An 18,704-nucleotide genomic window follows, 5' to 3' on the forward strand; every position below is an offset into this window, starting at 1 on the left:
GCATACAATCGTGCTAGTGTGTGACCAATCATAATAGTGTGATAATTCCCTGGCTCCATAGGGTCCCCTGACTTTAAGAAAGGCACGATGGTGGACCTACTCCAAGTCTCGGGTAAGCCTTCACACATAGCACGATTGAACATCACTGCTAGAAGTGCTGCCAGCATGTCTCTCGCATGAATAAAGTGCTCAGCAACCAATCCATCATGATCATATGCTCTCCCAGTCTTCATCCTATCAATGGCCTTCCTTACCATCTCTGCGGGTAAAGAAAGTACATGTCTATGGGCATGGTGCTGGCGGGTCAAGAAAAGGTGTCTGTCCAGGAACTGTATATAGAGATGCTGCATAGCTACCCCGGACCTCTGTAGAAGTGATGGCCAAAGCAGGGGAGGACTCATGAAACAAACGCCAAGCCTCCCTCGAACTCTGGCTCAAGAACAGCTGGTATAATTCCTGCTCTAGCTGAGCAAGGAAGGCCCGCTTCTTCCTTCGCACAAGGCGTCGGAAGGCAATACGTGAGTGTGGGTGAGTAGTGACTCCCAAAGCAACCTCCCGCGCACTCCTCATCATACCAGCTGTTCTGGGGCATACACCGAGAACGCTGTCTCTGGCCAGGCTGAGTATGTGGATATGCCTCTCTCGCTGCATCCTGTAAAGTCTCTGTCTGTATATGTGTCAGCTCTTCCAAAGGTCTCCCTGGCTCCTCTGTGTACAGACGTCTATAAATCCCATCTTTGTAGACAGCATCAGTCTCTGAAGTAAAAGTATATCGAGTGTGATCTGCCCCTCGTGTCCTCTGAGCTGTGGTAAAGTGAATAGAGATGGTCAATGTCAACAATGCATGATCCACTACTACCCCAATGGGCCGAGATCCAACTGTGAAGTCCTCAATGCATGAAACAATGCTCGGCATAGCCATAACATAATCCACTGTGCTAGCACCATGTCTATGTGGAAAGCAAGTAAATCCAGCTGCTGACGAAAACCTCTGCAAGCCATTAAGTATGGCCAACCCATGTGCAGTCCCCATATCTACCAAATATCTCCCATACTCTGTGCACTCCACATCCTGTGAGCGTCTGTCTAATCCCATATCCAGAGTGTCCAGCTCTCTCAGCATCTCCTTTGAGGTATCATAAAAGGCTGTCTGGCGGTTGCCCGTCCGGGCATTAAAGTCCCCTAACAAGATGATGTCTCCATCCCTAGAGAACTCCCATATGTCATCATCTAGCACAGAGAAAGGAGACTGCCCTCTAGGTGCTGCATATGTCGATGTACTAGGAGCAAAATAGCATATGGCAATATACAGGAATTTGCCTGTGTCGGCCCCAGTGTTGCCAGGCGTTTCAAAAACGGCAGGTATGAAATGGGTTTCATACGTTTTGAAACGTTTCATAAAAGGTAAGAAACGGGTACAAAAAGGTTTCATACAAAATAGAAAAAACATGTATATTTTTTACTTGAAATATACAAAAGAAAAAACTGTTGACATAACTTATAAGAGACCACATTGAATTCATTTCAATAAAAACAAAATACATGTAAGATATGATGATATCACAAATCACGTGGGTGATCACTGATGACTAAACAAAAATCAAAAGGATCACCACGTGGGTGATGAGTCATGACTCAAAATCCAAGATCAAAATAAATAACATGTCCAAAGTTCAAACTAAATAACATGTCCAAATAAAATGATACTGGCAGCAGCTAGCTACTATCTGCATCCTCTTCTGCATCTTCTGCCTCTGCAGCCTCACTCTCAAGGTCACTGCCGGTAGCCGAGTCCTCAAATGCCTCATCCTCTAGAGGTGCAGGTGCACCACTAGTACTAGCCTCTCGAGAAGATCGTGTAGTGCGAGCCGGAGCCATGATCTCCTCATAGAGCATAGAATAGATGTCTCTCTCCTCCTGAGGAATGTCGGGAAACTCCTTGCACTTCATGATATCAATCTTATCTGGATTCACTTGGCGAGGCTCAATGGGATGACCCTTTTGTTCTAGCAATCGGAGATTGCAATGACAAAAGACAAGCCTCTCCAATTGTGCTGAGGAGAGTCTATTTCTCTTTTTCGTGTGAAAAGAGCCCATGTACTCCAGTTTCTCTCACAAGGCCCTGAACTGCAATCCTGGGAGAGAACTCTCAATGCAATCCGTCTCTACATTGTACAAAAAAGAATGTTAAGTTAGAGTCAAAAAGAGAGTAGCATTTGAATGTAGATTTTGAAAGAATAGGACTCAGGAGACAAAGATACAAGATTCAAGAATCAAGAAACCCTACCAAGTTGGGTGTCCCAATACCGTATTTCTCCCACCAAGACACTGGCTCCAACTGTGTCTCCCTGAACAATGCAGTAGCTCGCCCAAACATATGGCTACCGCTGCGGTAAATGAGAAGCTCATCCTCGAGCTTTCTCATAAGCTGTATATCACCTCCCACTCCCACCAACTTGGTAATGTACTCGATCCATCCTGACTCTAGCTCCTCATTCCTCCAAAGGGGATGCAAAATGTGAGCAACAGCATGGATTGGCCTATGAAACCAATCCCAATGCCGATTCCAGATCTCCTTAATATCTTGAACTCTACATGTAACATGTGACATACATAAGAGATCAAGATTTATAAAATAACTTATAGGAAGACTCAAGAGAAAGACTCAAAGACTAAAGTTAAAGCCCAAGGGTGAGCACCTGTCACGTGACAAGGTAGTGAAATCATTGAGAGCTTCACCAATTCTGTCCATGAACTCATAAAGCAGCCCAATGGTACTCCCCTCCATGTCTGTGAGCCGAAGGACACTATACATGGGCTGAAGTGCCTTCACAAGTCCCTCTGCATCCTGCCACCAAGTATCTCTCATGACCATACGAGAGAATGCTATAGACTTGGGCTCATCCTTGTCCTCCCATGCTGTCCATTCACGACACACAATAGTGCGTAATAAGCCATGTCGCACTCTCACTAGTCTCCACCACAACAAACATATATGCAAACCGAGTTTTGGAGGGCTTTAGAAGCTCAAGATCACTATTGGCCCTCGACATGCTCAAAACCTTTGGCCTCTTTGTGACAAAGTTCACCATGGTAGATGCAGCTGAAAATACATGGCTCACCCAATCAAGCTTCCCCACATCCTCAATCATCAAGTCAAGGCTGTGTGCTGCACAAGGTGTCCACACAATCTTGGGAAACTCCTCCTCTAACATCCTGCCCATGGATACACAATTGGACCCATTGTCCGTGATCACCTGCACAATGTTATCAGGCCCAATTTCATTGATTGCCTGGCGCATGTGGGACATAATGAACTCCCCTGTAACCACTATCCCTGGCACCGATGCATCTATGGCACGAATGAACATTGTGCCTTTGCAGGAGGACACAAGAATGTTGTACACATTTCTCTTCCGCACATCTGTCCATCCATCACAAAGCAAGGTACAACCATACTTTGCCCAAGTGGCCTTGAGAGGCTCCATCTCCACAGCCACTTGCTCCTTGCGAAGCTCAGTAGTGCGCAATGTCTCGTAGGAGGGGCCATCCCACTCACACCCAATGCGGGAGATAGCTCTCATTGCCTTCTTCCATCGAGGAGTCCTGACAATGTGGAAGGATAATCCACATTGAATAAACAACTTCATCAACTCCCTCGTTGCCTCTTTCATGGCAGCCTTTTGCATCCCTGCCTGTACATGTCCTTTCTTGAACACTAGAAGACTAGTTCTTTTGGCTCGAGGTGCCGAGCTAGAACCACCTGCAACCTCACCCACTGGTATCTTCCTCTCTGATACTGCGAGTTCTCTTGGAGACACTTTGACGTGCTTCAAGCTCTCCCAGATTGGGGATATCCTCAAGGGGGATACCTAGCTGCATGGCCTTCCAAGCCTTAAGGCTATCATAGATTTCTTGTGGCACATGCTTACATGGCCCAATGCCAAAACCCTTTGTTTGTGACAAATGTGCCTTCAACCTGGTGACACTGCCATGGTGCTTATTAGCACAAAAGTTGCATTTCCACTTTCTGGAGCCCGAGCCACCATATCTAGACTCGAAGGTGACATTGTTCCAAAGAGAATCACCTGTTCGAGGCATCCTACAAGGCGGGGATAAATGCAGATTGTTGGTAGATAGTCTTAGAAGTCAGGCCTCAATAGAGCAAGGATGGACCGTGGAAGATATGCCATAAATATTGATGGAAGAGAAAAAAGTGTGCTGCTTTGTGAGTTGTGCAGAGAAAACCAACTTAAAGCAAAACATGACATTACCCCTTTGGAAGACCTCCACAAGGCCCAAGGACACCAAGGAGCAGGCGGGCTGACACAAGCGATGGAAGGCTGGCACTTAAATCGGCGAAGTCACAGGCGGCCGCCACTGGGAAGCGTGAACGAAGTGCGCCGTACGATTCACGAAAGGATTCGTTTTTAAGGTTTTTAAAATATGCATGATGAAAAAAACGCGTTTCATGCAGGACGAAAGGTTTCAAAACGTTTCGTACATTTCGAACCTGTATGAAACGCGTTTCTATGCAACTGGGGTCGGCCCTCAGTCTCACCCACATATATCTGGCCTGATCATCTCTCCGAACGATGTGTAGAAGCGGTTGCAGCTCCTCCCTGAAAAGAACTGCCCCCCCCCCCCCCCCCCCCCCCCGTCCTCTACTACTGTGTACTGATCTCGTCCCTACTCTGCAAGCTGTCTCCTGAAGGTGCTGAGAGTTAGGGTTTCATGTGGGAGACATACACACAGACAAGAAGAGAGAGAGAGAGAGAGAGACATGTGGGGATAAGTCAACTCACAGTATATGAGTGTGTGACTCCCCTATCACACATGTATATTTGCTCTAGTACACATAGTGCACTTAGTACATTAAAAGTACTAAGTGTACTATGTACTATAAAACTTATTGGCTAGTACACACTATAAGGGTGGGCATAATGCCTTTACCCCAACAACCTCCCACTTAAAGGCAAAGTGCCCTTAAGTAAAGGAAAAGAAAAATCAGCATGTACATGATAATATACAAGGCCATATCAAGGCTGAAACTGGCCTCATCCAATGCCCATCAAGTGTCTGCAATGAGCAAATCGCTCTGGAGGCAAACTCTTTGTCAACAGATCAGCCGGGTTGTCATCCGTATGAATTTTGACAAGCTGAATCTGCTTGTTCTGATGAAGTGATACTTCACATCCACATGCTTCGTCTTTGCATGAAAGACAGGGTTCTTTGCCAACTGGATGGCACTCTGACTGTCACAATGCAACAATGGAATATCCCCTGTATAACCCAAATCAACCACTAACCGAGATAGCCATAATGCCTCCTTGCAAGCCTCTGTGGCTGCAATATACTCGGCCTCTGTAGTAGATAAGGCAGTGCACTTCTGCATCCTGGATATCCATGACACAGCACCTCCTGTGAATGTAAACACATAACCGGTAGTAGACTTCCGGTTATTTGGATGACCGGCATAATCTGAATCCGTGTAACCATGCACTAATGCATCCTGTTTGCCAAAGCATATGCACATATCCTGTGTGCCCTTCAGGTATCTCATGACACCTTTCACTGCTTCCCAATGCTTCTTGCCAGGGTTGGCCATGTATCGAGAAACTACTCCCATTGCAAATGCAGTGTCCGGCTTGGTAGCAACCATGGCATACATGAGACTGCCACAAGCTGAAGCATACGGAATCTTGGCCATATCAGCCCTGCCACTATCTGACTGTGGGCTGTCCATAGCACTGAGTTTCACATATGGAGGCAAAGGAGTACTAGTCTTCTTCCCCCCATCCATATTGAACCTCTGCAAAACTTTGCCAATGTATTCCTTCTGAGACAAATACAACACATGCTGATTTCTGTCCCGAAGTATCCGCATACCCAAAATGTGATTTGCATCACCCAAATCCTTCATATCAAAGGTCTGATGATGCAGCCTCTTCTTCAAGGCATCCATCTCTTTATGAGATTTCCCGGCAATCAACATATCATGAACATACAAGATGAGAATCAATAGACTGCCATCCAAAGCTTACTTGGTGTATAAGCAGTGATCTATGTCACTCCTCCTGAAATCCTCGGATTTCATGAATGTATCAAATTTATGATACCATTCCCTTGGTGCCTATTTGAGCCCATAAAGACTCTTTTTCAACTTGCATACAAGCTTCTCCTTTCCATTCACTGCATAACCCTCTGGCTGTTGCATATATATCTCCTCATGGAGATCCCCGTGAAGAAAAGCAGTCTTCACATCCATTTGAATCAAATCCAGATCATCACGAGCAACCAAAGCTAATACAGCTCTAAGTGTGGTCATTTTTACCGCTGGAGAGAAGATCTCATAAAAGTCCACACCATATTCCTGCTTGAAGCCCTTAGCCACTAACCTGGCTTTGTATCTTGGCTTTGCATCAGGTGCAACTTTGAGCCTGTAAACCCACTTGCATGGCAATACCTTCTTGCCTGTAGGCAAATGCACCAACTTCGATGTTCCATTTTTGTGCAAAGAATCCATCTCTGACTTCATAGCACGCTCCCAAAGAGCCTTGTCTGCCCTCTGTAAAGCCTCCTTATAACATGAGGGCTCCCCACAACCAGTGAGCATCAAGTAGTCAACCCCTGGAACAAACCTGTCAGGGATTCTGGAGGGTCTTGTGGACCTCCGTACCCAATGACCATCATTTTTTGGTTGCTGTCCAGCCTGCATATCACCTATTGGTGGCTCCTGTTCCATGCCATAAGGTTGAAAGATCATGCCCGGTATCTCCTCTAACTGTGGGATATCCATAGGGATATCTTCTGCCATCTTTGGCTGTCCATTTGGACCATTTTCAGCACCATTTAAGGGCTGGTTTTGCTGCTGTAATGGCTGATTTACAGCCCTTGGTTGTTGTCCATGATGTCCATCATCATCAAAGATGACTCTGCCAGGCTCCTGTTGCCTTGCGGGCTCCTTATACATGCATGTTTCATAAAAAATGACATCATTGCTGCGTATAATCTTTCTATTCACTGGATCCCAAATTCTATACCCCATTTCACCTCTGTCACCATATCCTAGGAGTATGCATTTGTGAGACTTAGGATCAAGTTTGGTGCGTATTTCCCTGTGTATGTGCACGTACGCAACACAACCAAACACTCTCAAGTGCTTGTAGGACGGAGGCTTCCCTGTCCATACTTCCTCTGGCACTTTCCCACCAAGCCTCGTGTTAGGTGACCTGTTTATAAGGTGAACGGCTGTCATAACAGCTTCAGCCCAAAAACCATGAGGTAACGCAGCATGTGACAACATAGAACGGACCTTCTCCTGAATGGTCCTGTTCATCCTTTCTGTTGTCCCGTTTTGTGGAGGATCATAAGGAGTAGAGAGCTCCCTCTTGATGCCTTTAGCATCACAAAAGTCCTGAAACTGTTTGGACATATACTCTCCACCATTGTCGGAACGCAAAGCCTTTAGTGTTTTGCCAGTTTGATTCTCAACATGAGCAACAAACTTCTGAAACACTGAGAATGTTTATACATCTGTATGCACAAGCTCTAACTGAGCATCTTTCTGTCCAAGAGCTTTCTTGTGGGGGCACTGGAGTTGCCTGCCATATATACAATGCTCACAAAACTGAAAACTTGAGAACTTTAGAGAAGGCAAGTAACCAAGACGCGACAATTGCTCCATTCCTTTGACACTCATGTGTCCCAACCGGCTATGCCACATAGAGATTTGCGGCAGCTCGGTTGCATTTACATTATCGTGGTGACAAACATTAGCATGCATGAAGTAAAGAGTGTCCACCTTAGAGCCTCTGGCAACAACCAGTGAGCTCTTACTAATCTTCCACTTTCCACGACCAAATGTGGTAACATAATCAGCATCATCAAGCTGTCCAGTAGAAAGCTGTCCAGTAGAAAGCAGGTTCTTCTTGATCTCAGGCACATGCCTGACATCATGGAGCATAAGCTGTGAGCCATCTGAAAACACAAGCCTCACATCACCTTTGCCAAGAATCTTGCATGCATGGTTGTCACCCAAATAAACTACTCCTTCATTGCCAGCAGTATACGTGACAAACAAGTCTCTGCAACCTGTGACATGAAAGGAGGCACGTGAATCAATGATCCATGAGTGCATACCATGACCATCTCCTGTAAGGAGTGAATGGGCATCAAGTGAAGACGTGAATACGACTTCATCCTCGCTGTCACCTGCATGTGACACATTGACTTCTTCAATCTTGACTCCACTTTTGCCCTTTGGCTTTGCATCTTTGGCTTCATCTTTGTCTTTGTCTTTTCCTTTGCCCTTTTCCTTTTCATCATTCTTCCATTTGTAGCATTGCTTTTTGATATGTCCCTTCTTGCCATAATAATGGCATTCCAAGTTCTTTTTGGAGCGGGACTTGCTCCTTCCCCGTTCTTGGCTTTTACCCCTTTGCTGGGATCTCCCACGTGCATTCATTGCATTGGACTTTCCAACAGAGTTGTTCTTCCTGTTCATCTCCTCTTGAAGGAGAGCACCCTCCACATCTGCATATGACAGCATAGCATTTGAATTGCTAGTGGCTGTCCTGAATATGTCCCAACTCTCTCGCAAAGTGCATAAGAGAAAGGTGGCTTTGAACTCATCGTCCATTGCCAACTTTTGATTGATGACCTGGCTGACAACACCATTAAACTCATTTAGATGGGCTGTCATAGACGCCCCTTACTTCATTTGAAGACCTATGAGTTTCTTCAACCAATACACTTTGCTTGAGGCACTTTGCTGGGCATACAAGTCCTGCAATCTTTGCCACATTCCCCAAGCTGTCTTCTCTTCACGTATGTTGAAAAGTAAAGTGTCTGACACAGACAACATGATGGTGGATCTTGCTAGCTCATCCATATCTTCCCATTCTTCAGCAGTAAGAGAAGCGGGCATTACACCCCTTTCTTTGATGGGCTTGTGCTGCTTTTTCTGGAGCAACACATTATAGCACTGGGTTTGCCAAATGTCATAATTATGTGAGCCTTCAAGCTTTTTGATGTGAAGCGATGAAGAGCTCTCACCTGTGGTTGCCATAGCAATATGCAACCTTTGACACAGTCAATGCCTGACTCCCTGCAAGATGTGCAAACACTGCACCAAAGCACACAAAGTGCTCACAGTTGTTCTCCCAAAGTTTATCTCCCACTGCGGAAGCACGAATGCAACTCTTCTCCCACTGAATGTGATAAAATCACCAAAATCTGGTTGCTGCAGATTTATGACAGCACCTTAGATGTGCTCTGTTTCTCTTCCAAAGTACTGTACAACAGTACTAAGTGCTCACCAATGCTGTACCAAATCTGTACCAGCAAGTACAGCAGCAATAAATGCTCTCTTGGCTGTCCAAATGAGGGAAAATCAGACCTTGACAGTCCCCACCACTGCATACAACAGTCCCGGATAGAAATTGGGCAAAAGCCCCTTGATTGCAAGTGGATTTCTGAGGGTTCAAGGCATAAAAGTCTTCCCTGCTGCTTTGCCAAGCTCAACAAGCACAAAATCTTGAAAAGCCCCTTGATTCAAGATCAATTTCTGATCATGAATGGTACATTAATGCACATGAAGGCATCCAGAGTCTTCACAATGCTTCCCCCTGGCCACATATACATCCAATACATAAAAGCCCCTTGATTCAATGGCACATTGAGTGCTTGACAGGCATCAACACATTGCCCAAAGCATCAAATGCCAGTGCCTGCATGCAAATCAACCCAATTGGCACAAAAGCCTTTTGATTTGCACTCCAATTTCCTGCAATTTTGCCCCAAATGTGAGATTGCTCACATCATTCAGCATGTATGAATGCCCAATGGCACAACTACATCAAAAGCCCCAAATTTTGACACCCAATTTCTTGCAAATTGACCCGGAATGTGACCAATGTTACCCAATTGTTGCCAATTGTGCTCAAATCTGAGCAATTTGGACTTGTACCTGCTCAATTGATGATAATGGACAAACAAATCCCAAAATTGAAGCAAATAGCTCAGACAATTTTTGATTTCTGTTGCAGAAAAGGGGGGGCTTTGTATTTGCTGCTTCGTGTACTGATGATGCTGCTGCTGCTGTGCAGGTATTGTGTATTCGTGCAAGTGACGTCGGGCTGCATCAGACCTTTGTAGTCGGGCTGCGCAGTTTGTGCAGTGGCTAAAGGCAGGTAGCGACTGACTGTGAAGTGGAAGCCGACGGAGGGGAACGAGTCAGCAAAGTTGATGCGAGCCAATAAGGGAACCCACGTCTCCTGGCGAGGCGAAGAAGGCAGACATCGCTCACCACCTGCGTGCGCTTATCCGCCTTGTGGTGTGCGTTGCTACGCCTTGCGGTGGTCAGGCCTTAGTGTATGCGATGCTCTGCTTGCGGTGGCCAGGCGTCTGACGTCCAACGCCTTGTTGCAACTCTTGGCCAACACTGCACACAGGCGACCAGTTCTGCACACGCAGCACACCCAGGCGACTTCCAGCGCTGCAGCTCTGCCCGTGGCTCTTCAATGCTGCGCGCTGCCCTGCACTGGAGGTTATGGTGTGTGAAGCGAAAGCTACTACCTGTAAGCAAAGCGATCACAGAGAGATTCGAAGACTAAAGGTGTAGCAACATGGGAACGCATAGTCAAATTAGAGGAATCCTGAAACCCTAAAACGCAGCTTGCTCTGATACCAATTGAAGGAGCTGAGAGTTAGGGTTTCATGTGGGAGACATACACACAGAGAAGAAGAGAGAGAGAGAGAGAGACACATGTGGGGATAAGTCAACTCACAGTATATGAGTGTGTGACTCCCCTATCACGCATGTATATTTGCTCTAGGACACATAGTGCACTTAGTACATTAAAAGTACTAAGTGTACTATGTACTATAAAACTTATGGGCTAGTACACACTATAAGGGTGGGCATAATGCCTTTACCCCAACATCTCCCATCTATATCCTGTCACCTGTGGTTTCATCTGACTAGGGGCCTGGTGAGTCTCCGAGTAGAAGACTATATCTCTATCTCTAAAGCTGTTCTCAAAGGCACCTACATCAAGTCTGAGGGATCCATTGCAGTTCCAGGTTGCCAGCTTTAATTTGGTCCCATAGGTCTCGCACCGTCATGCAGAGCGTCGCTCCACGATGACCACCCTCCCTTCTCTATAAAATGCTATCTTTCCCTTTTCTCTTGCCGCCCTAATCTCTGGCGGCATGACTTCCTTCATATGTGCAAGCTGTGAAAGAGTAAGATCGTCACCAAGAAAAATGCCTGTATTCTTTAAAGTGGGTCGCCTCTTCAAGAACTCCTTCTTCGCCTCAATAGAGGGGAAGCGAAGTATGAGAGCTCTTTCCTTTGATGTTTCCCCGTTGCCTCTGCTTTTTTTTGCCCACTCTCCAGGCTTTTGCGTGTGCCGGACTGTCAATCCCCATCAACACCATAAGCTCTTTCACCTCCTCTTCAACTTTATCCCCGTCTTTAAGGCCGGTAATCCTCACATGCAAAGCACGTGTACGTCTTCGTTGTTCCTATTCCAAAGTCATGTTAATGATTGTAGGTGTAGGGGTTGTTATCTCCTTACCTTTACCCTTCTTGGCGACCTCTATCCACTTCTCCGCTTCATCCATCTTCCTTAAACCTTTGAGTCTTGGTGATGACTTCCACCCATGAGGAAGTCTTTGCTTTGTGTTGCTTCTGTTCTTCCTTAATTGCCGGTACTTGTTCCTTGATAACCTTGAGCTCTTCTATCATGGATGGCTGAATTTCACCTTCTTCAAGTCCACCATTTGCCTTAGCCTGTGCAAGCTCCCTCTGAAGAGCTGAAATTACGCCTTTGAGTGTGTTGACTTCCCCGTGAAGGTCTTTGACTTCTGCTATAAGGTCTTCCTTCTCCTCTTTCCACCGCTTACCCTCATTGAATACCATTTGGAGAAAGTTGGCTTTCTCTTTCCACCATCCCTCCATCTCCGCATTCCATTCCTTCATCTCCTTTTCCACATTTGTTAGCCTCTTGTTTGTGACCATAAAGGTTGCCTTCATCGGGTTGCACAAGGGGGAAGCCATGGAAGAAGCGAGAGAGAGACTAGGGGGAGGGGGAGGGGGTTGGGGTTGGGGTTGGGGAGCCGCCCATGGATATGGTCCATCCAAACTTGCCCATATGGTCCTACATAACCTTTGAAAAGGTCTTTGCTCCCCGTATGTTTCAGTTGCTGCTAGTACGTGCGAGTAGGGTTCACATGCAACAAAGGCTCTTGCCTACATATCTAGACACGGACCTGAGTTTCCTTGGACACTGGACATGTGTCTAATAATTGTCTGGGTGACTTGTACATCATTTCCTACTGCTAGTGGGTTACAATGACTATGCTAGACGGGCACAACAAGACGGTGCAGGGCACGCATGACGCAAATGACCACCTTTGGTAGTACACCAGTGACTCGTGCCTAGAGAAGGGCTCACAAAATGCTTGTCGTCCAGCCTTAGGTCTGCACTTGTCCTGTACAGACATGTCGACATGGCATCCAAGTGCGGGATGCATGTGACACGTTAATGGTATGAGTGTTTCAAGTCCCCCAGGCAGTTACATAAACTCATAACCTAGATACAAAAACGTGTATAGGTATTCTTGAATGATGCTAGTGTTGTCTATTCACAGATGTAAATACTTTGTAAGTCGCTGAGCTGGCTTCCTGCTAGTGGAAGCATCTTCTGGAAGACATATTGCACCCTGATTGGGGGAGCTATTTGTGATGCTTGGTGGTTTGAAAGTGGTTGATCATTATGTGGTTCAGACTTGCTCAGCATTTGTAGAGCTTACATGCTTGATGCTTTGAAAGTGGTTACTAGTCACATGTTTAAGAATTGCTCAGTATTTGTAGCGCTACATTTAGTTGAAAAGAACTATAAGGCTCCACAACTTCCTTGCTGAGTCAGTCCTGTTGCTCTTGAAAGAATCGAGATCTGAGTCTTAAAGAATGTAGAACTGGACCTAAACTATGGGGTGCTGACTATATAGTAAGGATCTGTAGAGCATATATTCTATATGGTTTATGGGAGTTTATGCTGTGAAGCTTTGTGTATAGCTCTTACAAAGGTAACAAATTGTATTTTTGGTTTATGGTTTACGAGTATAGGTACAATATTATGCTCTTTTATTTGGCAAAAGCTTAATATATTGTGGATATTTAGTATTCAACTGATTTTTTTCCTATTCCCCCATGGATGTTGCCGAGTCTGATATACTCATATATGTTTGGATTACAAAGCATTTCTGCATCGACGAGATGTCTAATTTTCTAGAGATTTTCTTATGGCAGTTTTGCCATGCATGAATTAGGCCTTTCTTCAAAGAAGCCTTTCAAGAAGTCTGCGCGTGTTGTTGGTGAGGTAAGCCTGATAATGTGATTCTTTTTGCTTGCTGTCTGAATCGAGAAAGTTACACGCCAGAAAGCATGTTCTGATGTACATCATCTTGTTGATGTTACAGGTTCTTGGTAAATTTCATCCTCATGGTGACACTGCTGTATATGATGCGTTGGTCCGCATGGCTCAGGTAACATCAACTTAAATCCAGATCCGTGATAGATTTTTTGCTGGAAGTTCTTTGCGATACTTTTCTCTGATACAAGTTCTCTTTGATAGGGCTTCTCCTTACGATCTCCACTCATAAGTGGACATGGAAACTTTGGGTCTGTGGATGCAGACCCGCCAGCTGCTATGCGTTACACAGAATGTAGGCTTGAAGTAAGCTCTACATTTTTTTTTTGTCATACATTGTTTTGGCTTCCAGAGACACCCAATGAAAAGATTTGGAAGGGATATTTGAATATACCTTTTTGCAGGCACTCTCTGAGGCCATGCTTCTGGCAGATCTTGAGTTAGATACGGTGAGATATCTAATTTCTTTCAAATGCAGTCTATGAACTCTAGCTTCAAATAGTATCAGGCAGGTGTTTTTTGTTACTTAATATGCCAATGAAACTTGTTCTCATTCCGGAGTCACCTTGGTTTTCTGCTACTTAGTGCGCCAATGAAAGCTGTTCTCATCTTGGAGTCACCTCACCTCAATGTGTTTGCATGGACAAAAAAATAAAAATTTGAAGAACTTTCAGTGGGCATTTGCATTGATGTTTGTGCTGTCAATGGAGGCTGTTTTCATCCCAAATTCATGTCAATGTGTGTTCATGGAGGAAGACAATATACATATAGTGGGCATTTGCACTACTGTTGTGCTATGCAGCCGCCTTCGTTTTTCAGATTTCTGACCAGCTGCCACCAATGCCTCAGGTGGACTTCATTTCAAACTTCGATGATTCTCAGAAAGAACCATCCGTTTTACCTGCTCGGCTACCCAATCTTCTTCTCAATGGTGTCTCTGGATTGCTGTAAGTTACTCCTTGTATGGGAAGCCTATAGTATTAAAGTACATGATCTATGTGCATGTGTTCTTAGGTCTTTAATACTTGTTGATATATATGGGTAGCGCTGTATTTGGCAGGTTGGCATGGCAACCAATGTACCACCTCATAACTTGGGGGAAGTAGTGGATGCATTATGTACCCTCATTCACAACCCCAATGCATCAGTAAGCCTGCAAATGTCACCGTCTTTATTTATGCAAACTTTTCTTTTCTGTCAAATTAAGACTTTAATATCTGTGTTTCATTTTTCTTTTCTGTCAAAGTAAGACTGTTTAATATCTCTGTCTCCGGGTAGTCTGGGTATTGATAGAAAATTATAAGGCATTCATTAAAAAGATTTTGCTCAGAAACCATGGAATCTAGATCTGTCCTGTCTCATCCTGCGTTACCAGTGGTTTTCCCATGTGTTTAATAGTTCAGTCTGGATTGTCTTATGGACACCGTTGCAAGCTTCATCAATGGGTATATGCCATGGTTAAATGGACATAGATCAACAATTTATTTGGAGTTTACAAGGTGATAGCTTGATGTGCTGAAGAGAAGCATCATGGTGATTACACAAGGCTGCTGAGATTACTAAAGTGTGCACAAGACATAGTAAGGGATCTGAGTAGATGTATCTTAAAGGAAAGATCTCTACATTAGTAGAAAGCCTTTGAGGAAAATTGAGCAAAGAAAGTTCGTCACAAAACCGCTAAATACAGGGCATAGAACAAGAAATATTAAAAGGTGGCACATGATTATGTTCCTTCCCTTTTCATGGTGAGTGGATTACGTGTGTGTAAGAGATGCTGTTTGATTTTGAGCATGAGAGTGGTCGATCATTACAAACATGGAAGACTGCATTCGATTCAGTGGCATGTGATCTTGTCATACGGAGCTTGTTGCTGCAGGGTCAAGTGGAAGAAAATTGGGCAAAGAAACTTCATCACAGAACTGCTAATTACAGGGCATAGAGCAAGAAATATTAAAGGTGGCACATGATTATGTTCCTTCCCTTTTCATGGTGAGTGGATTACGTGTGTGTAAGAGATGCTGTTTGATTTTGAGTATGAGAGTGGTCGATCATTACAAACATGGAAGACCGCATTCGATTCAGTGGCATATAATCTTGTCATATGTAGCTTGTTGCTGCAGGGTCAAGTGGAAGGCCTGTGGGATATTTGCACTCATCCTCTATAATCATCATTCACAGCTTGCTTCAGGAAGGAGTTAAATTTTCAGTTTCTTTTCCCATAGCCCAGGACCATATGGGACTCTTGTACCACTTTTGGTCTCAAAGACCCATCGGGTCTTTTGAAGACATTTCATATAAATCTCTTTTTTTCTTTCTTTCTCTCTCTCTTCTCTTGTGTGTGTGCTGCATCTCCCATGTTGATGGAGGCCCTGTTCCAGACAGCCTCTTATATGCAGAGGGTGAGGGAGATGGATCACTTCGACTCCCCCGACTTGCACTACAAACTTGATTTCGGGCACATGGACTACAGATGGACCGGCTCCCTCCATCTCAGTTCGATCCAGATTCCCCATACATTAGGCTTACACATTAGGACAGGAACCACGTGATTCAATATGATCTACTGGGGCTATACACACGTAACACGTGGATCACACTGATTGGCCCGTCGCCTACCTAGATGTAGTATTACAGAGATCATTTCCTGAGATTCACAGCAGATGGTTTTATAAAGAGGCCAGGTTATCTTAATGTCTTTATGTCCCATGCTCTGAGGATAGCCATTGGCCAGCTTAGGGTATCATCCCATAGACTAAGGATAGAGACTGGCAGAGCTGAGCGGATACCCAGAGAGGACTGGACATATATACTCTGTTAGACGGGGGTTGAGCTGGAGGAGCACTATGTTCGCTAGTGCTTAGTCTACTATGAGATCAGAGGGATTATTCACAGAGGGCTTTGGACCCTCATCCCTGTAGCATGTGCCGAGCTAGGACCGTGTGAAACAACGAAGCCTTTCTTTAAACTTGAGTTTAGTGAGTCTTTAGCAATCCTTTAAAACAGCATACATGAATCTGAAAATAGATGTAGTAGAGACGACACCAGATGGGGTCCCGAATTACCCACTGAAGGCGCCCCCCCCCCCCCCCCCCCCCCCCCCCCCCCCTTGCAAGTAGGAGTATTTGCTTTATTTCTTCTTTGAAGAACTGTATACAAGCTCAACCGTGTCCACAAGACTGAGCGGTCAAATTGACTGACTGACTGTCAAATGCAAGGACAAAGCGACCAAACGCTGGGCAGAACTGTGCATAAGCTTTAGGTGACTTGGAAGCTATCTTCGAGAGAAATACATTGGCTCGAGACTGAGGGAAGGTGTGCTGAATACTCCTGAAGAGACTGAGCTTCTTTGCCTTGGGCTGAGAGCACAAGTAGGGCTGTAAGTATGCACAGGCAAGAGCCTAAGCATATATGCTTGAATTTTGATGATAATCTCTGGACTGAACTGGTCCTGTCCTTTTATGTAACCACATGAAGCCAGTCGGTTGCTTCTTATGCTGGTTGGCTGGCAGAAAATGCTCACGGCTGACATTAAATGTCAGTCGGCTGTAGCAACTGAAACACGACTAGCAATTAATGCTTAGTCGGCTGCGGTCTGCTGTCGGTTTGCTGCATCTTCTAGCCGATTGCCATCTAAGCTTGCCGATTGGGCCCCAAGACCTCCAAGGGTTTGGCCGACTGCCATACAGCCTCCCAAGGGCTGGTCGACTGAGCCTACATGCATGGCTAGGGGATTGTCTACCCCTTGAAAGGCTAGCCCACACTTTGGGGGCTGCCTTGGGGCTGGCCTTAGGGCTGGCCCCATCTATATGCTATGCAGCTATATGCTCCTGATGCATATATTGCTGTGGCTAACATACCCCTTGCAAGGCTAGCCCACACTTTGGGGGCTGCCTTGGGGCTGGCATTAGGGCTGGCCACATCTACATGCTATGCAACTATATGCTCCGAATGCATCTATTGCTATGGCTGACATCTACATGCTCTTGAATGATGAACACTTGTTGAATTCTCCACAGTGGGTTAAGAGGACTGACCTGACTGACCTACGTAGCTCATGCTGGACATGTCCTGAACTGGGCTCACAAAGGGGTTACGGCATACGACAAATAAATCCTAAAAGGTACTACTTCTCTACATGATTCTTGCACTGTTGATGAGCCAGTTTGTCACCGTGTACCACAGTGCATGGGTGCACGTGACAATCCCGGATCATGGAGTACCCAGATCAGAGGTGCCTTGGATTCTTCCTACTATAGCTCAATCGACATAGAGAGAGTCACTACTCAGAGATCCTTGCCCCCAACACTCCTCCTCTCAGCTTACCATCACGAGTTTTTTCAAGCGTAGAGGGGTGGATAGGGAGGCACCAGAGCCCACCATAGTGAAAACGGGAGCATATACCACAGTGCCCCTTTGCAGCAGGCCCATGGGAGTCACATTAGATCGGGCACGCACACTCCAGAGAACTAGATGCCCTCGTCCCGTCGTCAGACACCCGCAACACACGGATCACACCGATAGGCCCATTGCCTACCAAGATGTAGTACTACAGCGATCATTTCGTGAGATCCACAACAGAGGGTTTCATACAGAGACCAAGTTATCTCGATGCGTTCATGTCACATGCCATGAGGATAGCCATTGGCCAGCTTAGGGTATCATCCCATAGACTGATGATAAAGACTGGCAGAGCTGAGCGGATACCCAGAGAGGACAGGACATGTAGACTCTATCAGACGGGGGTTAAGACGGAGGAGCACTATGTTTGCCAGTGCCCAGTCTACTATAAGATCAGAGGGAGATTTCACTATCTATTCAGAGAGGGCTTTGGACCCTTATTCCGGATCATGGAGCACCTAGATCAGAGGTGCCTTGGACTTTTCCTACTGAAGCTCAGCCGACATACAGAGTCACTACTCAGAGATTCTCGCCCCTCTGAGCTTACCATCACGAGTTTTTTCCAGCCTAGAGGGGTGGATAGGTAGGCACCAGAGCCCATCACTATGGATATGGGAGCCTATACCACAGTGCCCCCTCGTAGAGCAGGCCCATGGGTACACTTCAGATTGGGCATGCACACTTCAGAGAACTAGATGCCCTCGTCCTGGTGTCTATCTCTCGTCCCGGCGGACCCTGACCACCCCCAGCTCATCAGCCCTGGATTCAGGAGATCCTCGCCCGCCATCAAGCAGCCTCATTCTCACAGCAGGCTATCAATATCTCTAGCCTTCTTGTATAACCCATGATGGGCATCCTAGATGGGCT

The 18,704-nt window shown here is 45.7% G+C and overlaps 1 protein-coding gene across 1 annotated transcript in view; it reads left to right on the top strand.

Moving 5' to 3' along the window:
- LOC147630108 (DNA gyrase subunit A, chloroplastic/mitochondrial-like) overlaps window positions 1-18,704 on the top strand; it is a 128,237-nt gene that overhangs the window by 55,242 nt on the left and 54,291 nt on the right. Inside the window, exons 2-7 of the mRNA XM_086811027.1 lie at window positions 13,319-13,388; window positions 13,489-13,554; window positions 13,644-13,745; window positions 13,844-13,888; window positions 14,289-14,386; window positions 14,485-14,488. Coding sequence (XP_086667153.1) covers window positions 13,319-13,388; window positions 13,489-13,554; window positions 13,644-13,745; window positions 13,844-13,888; window positions 14,289-14,386; window positions 14,485-14,488 — 385 coding nt within the window. The remainder of the gene's footprint in view (window positions 1-13,318; window positions 13,389-13,488; window positions 13,555-13,643; window positions 13,746-13,843; window positions 13,889-14,288; window positions 14,387-14,484; window positions 14,489-18,704) is intronic.

This window comes from Cibotium barometz, chromosome 17 (assembly GCF_041138505.1).
Source record: "Cibotium barometz isolate CiBa-2024 chromosome 17, ASM4113850v1, whole genome shotgun sequence".
NCBI lineage: Eukaryota > Viridiplantae > Streptophyta > Polypodiopsida > Cyatheales > Cibotiaceae > Cibotium > Cibotium barometz.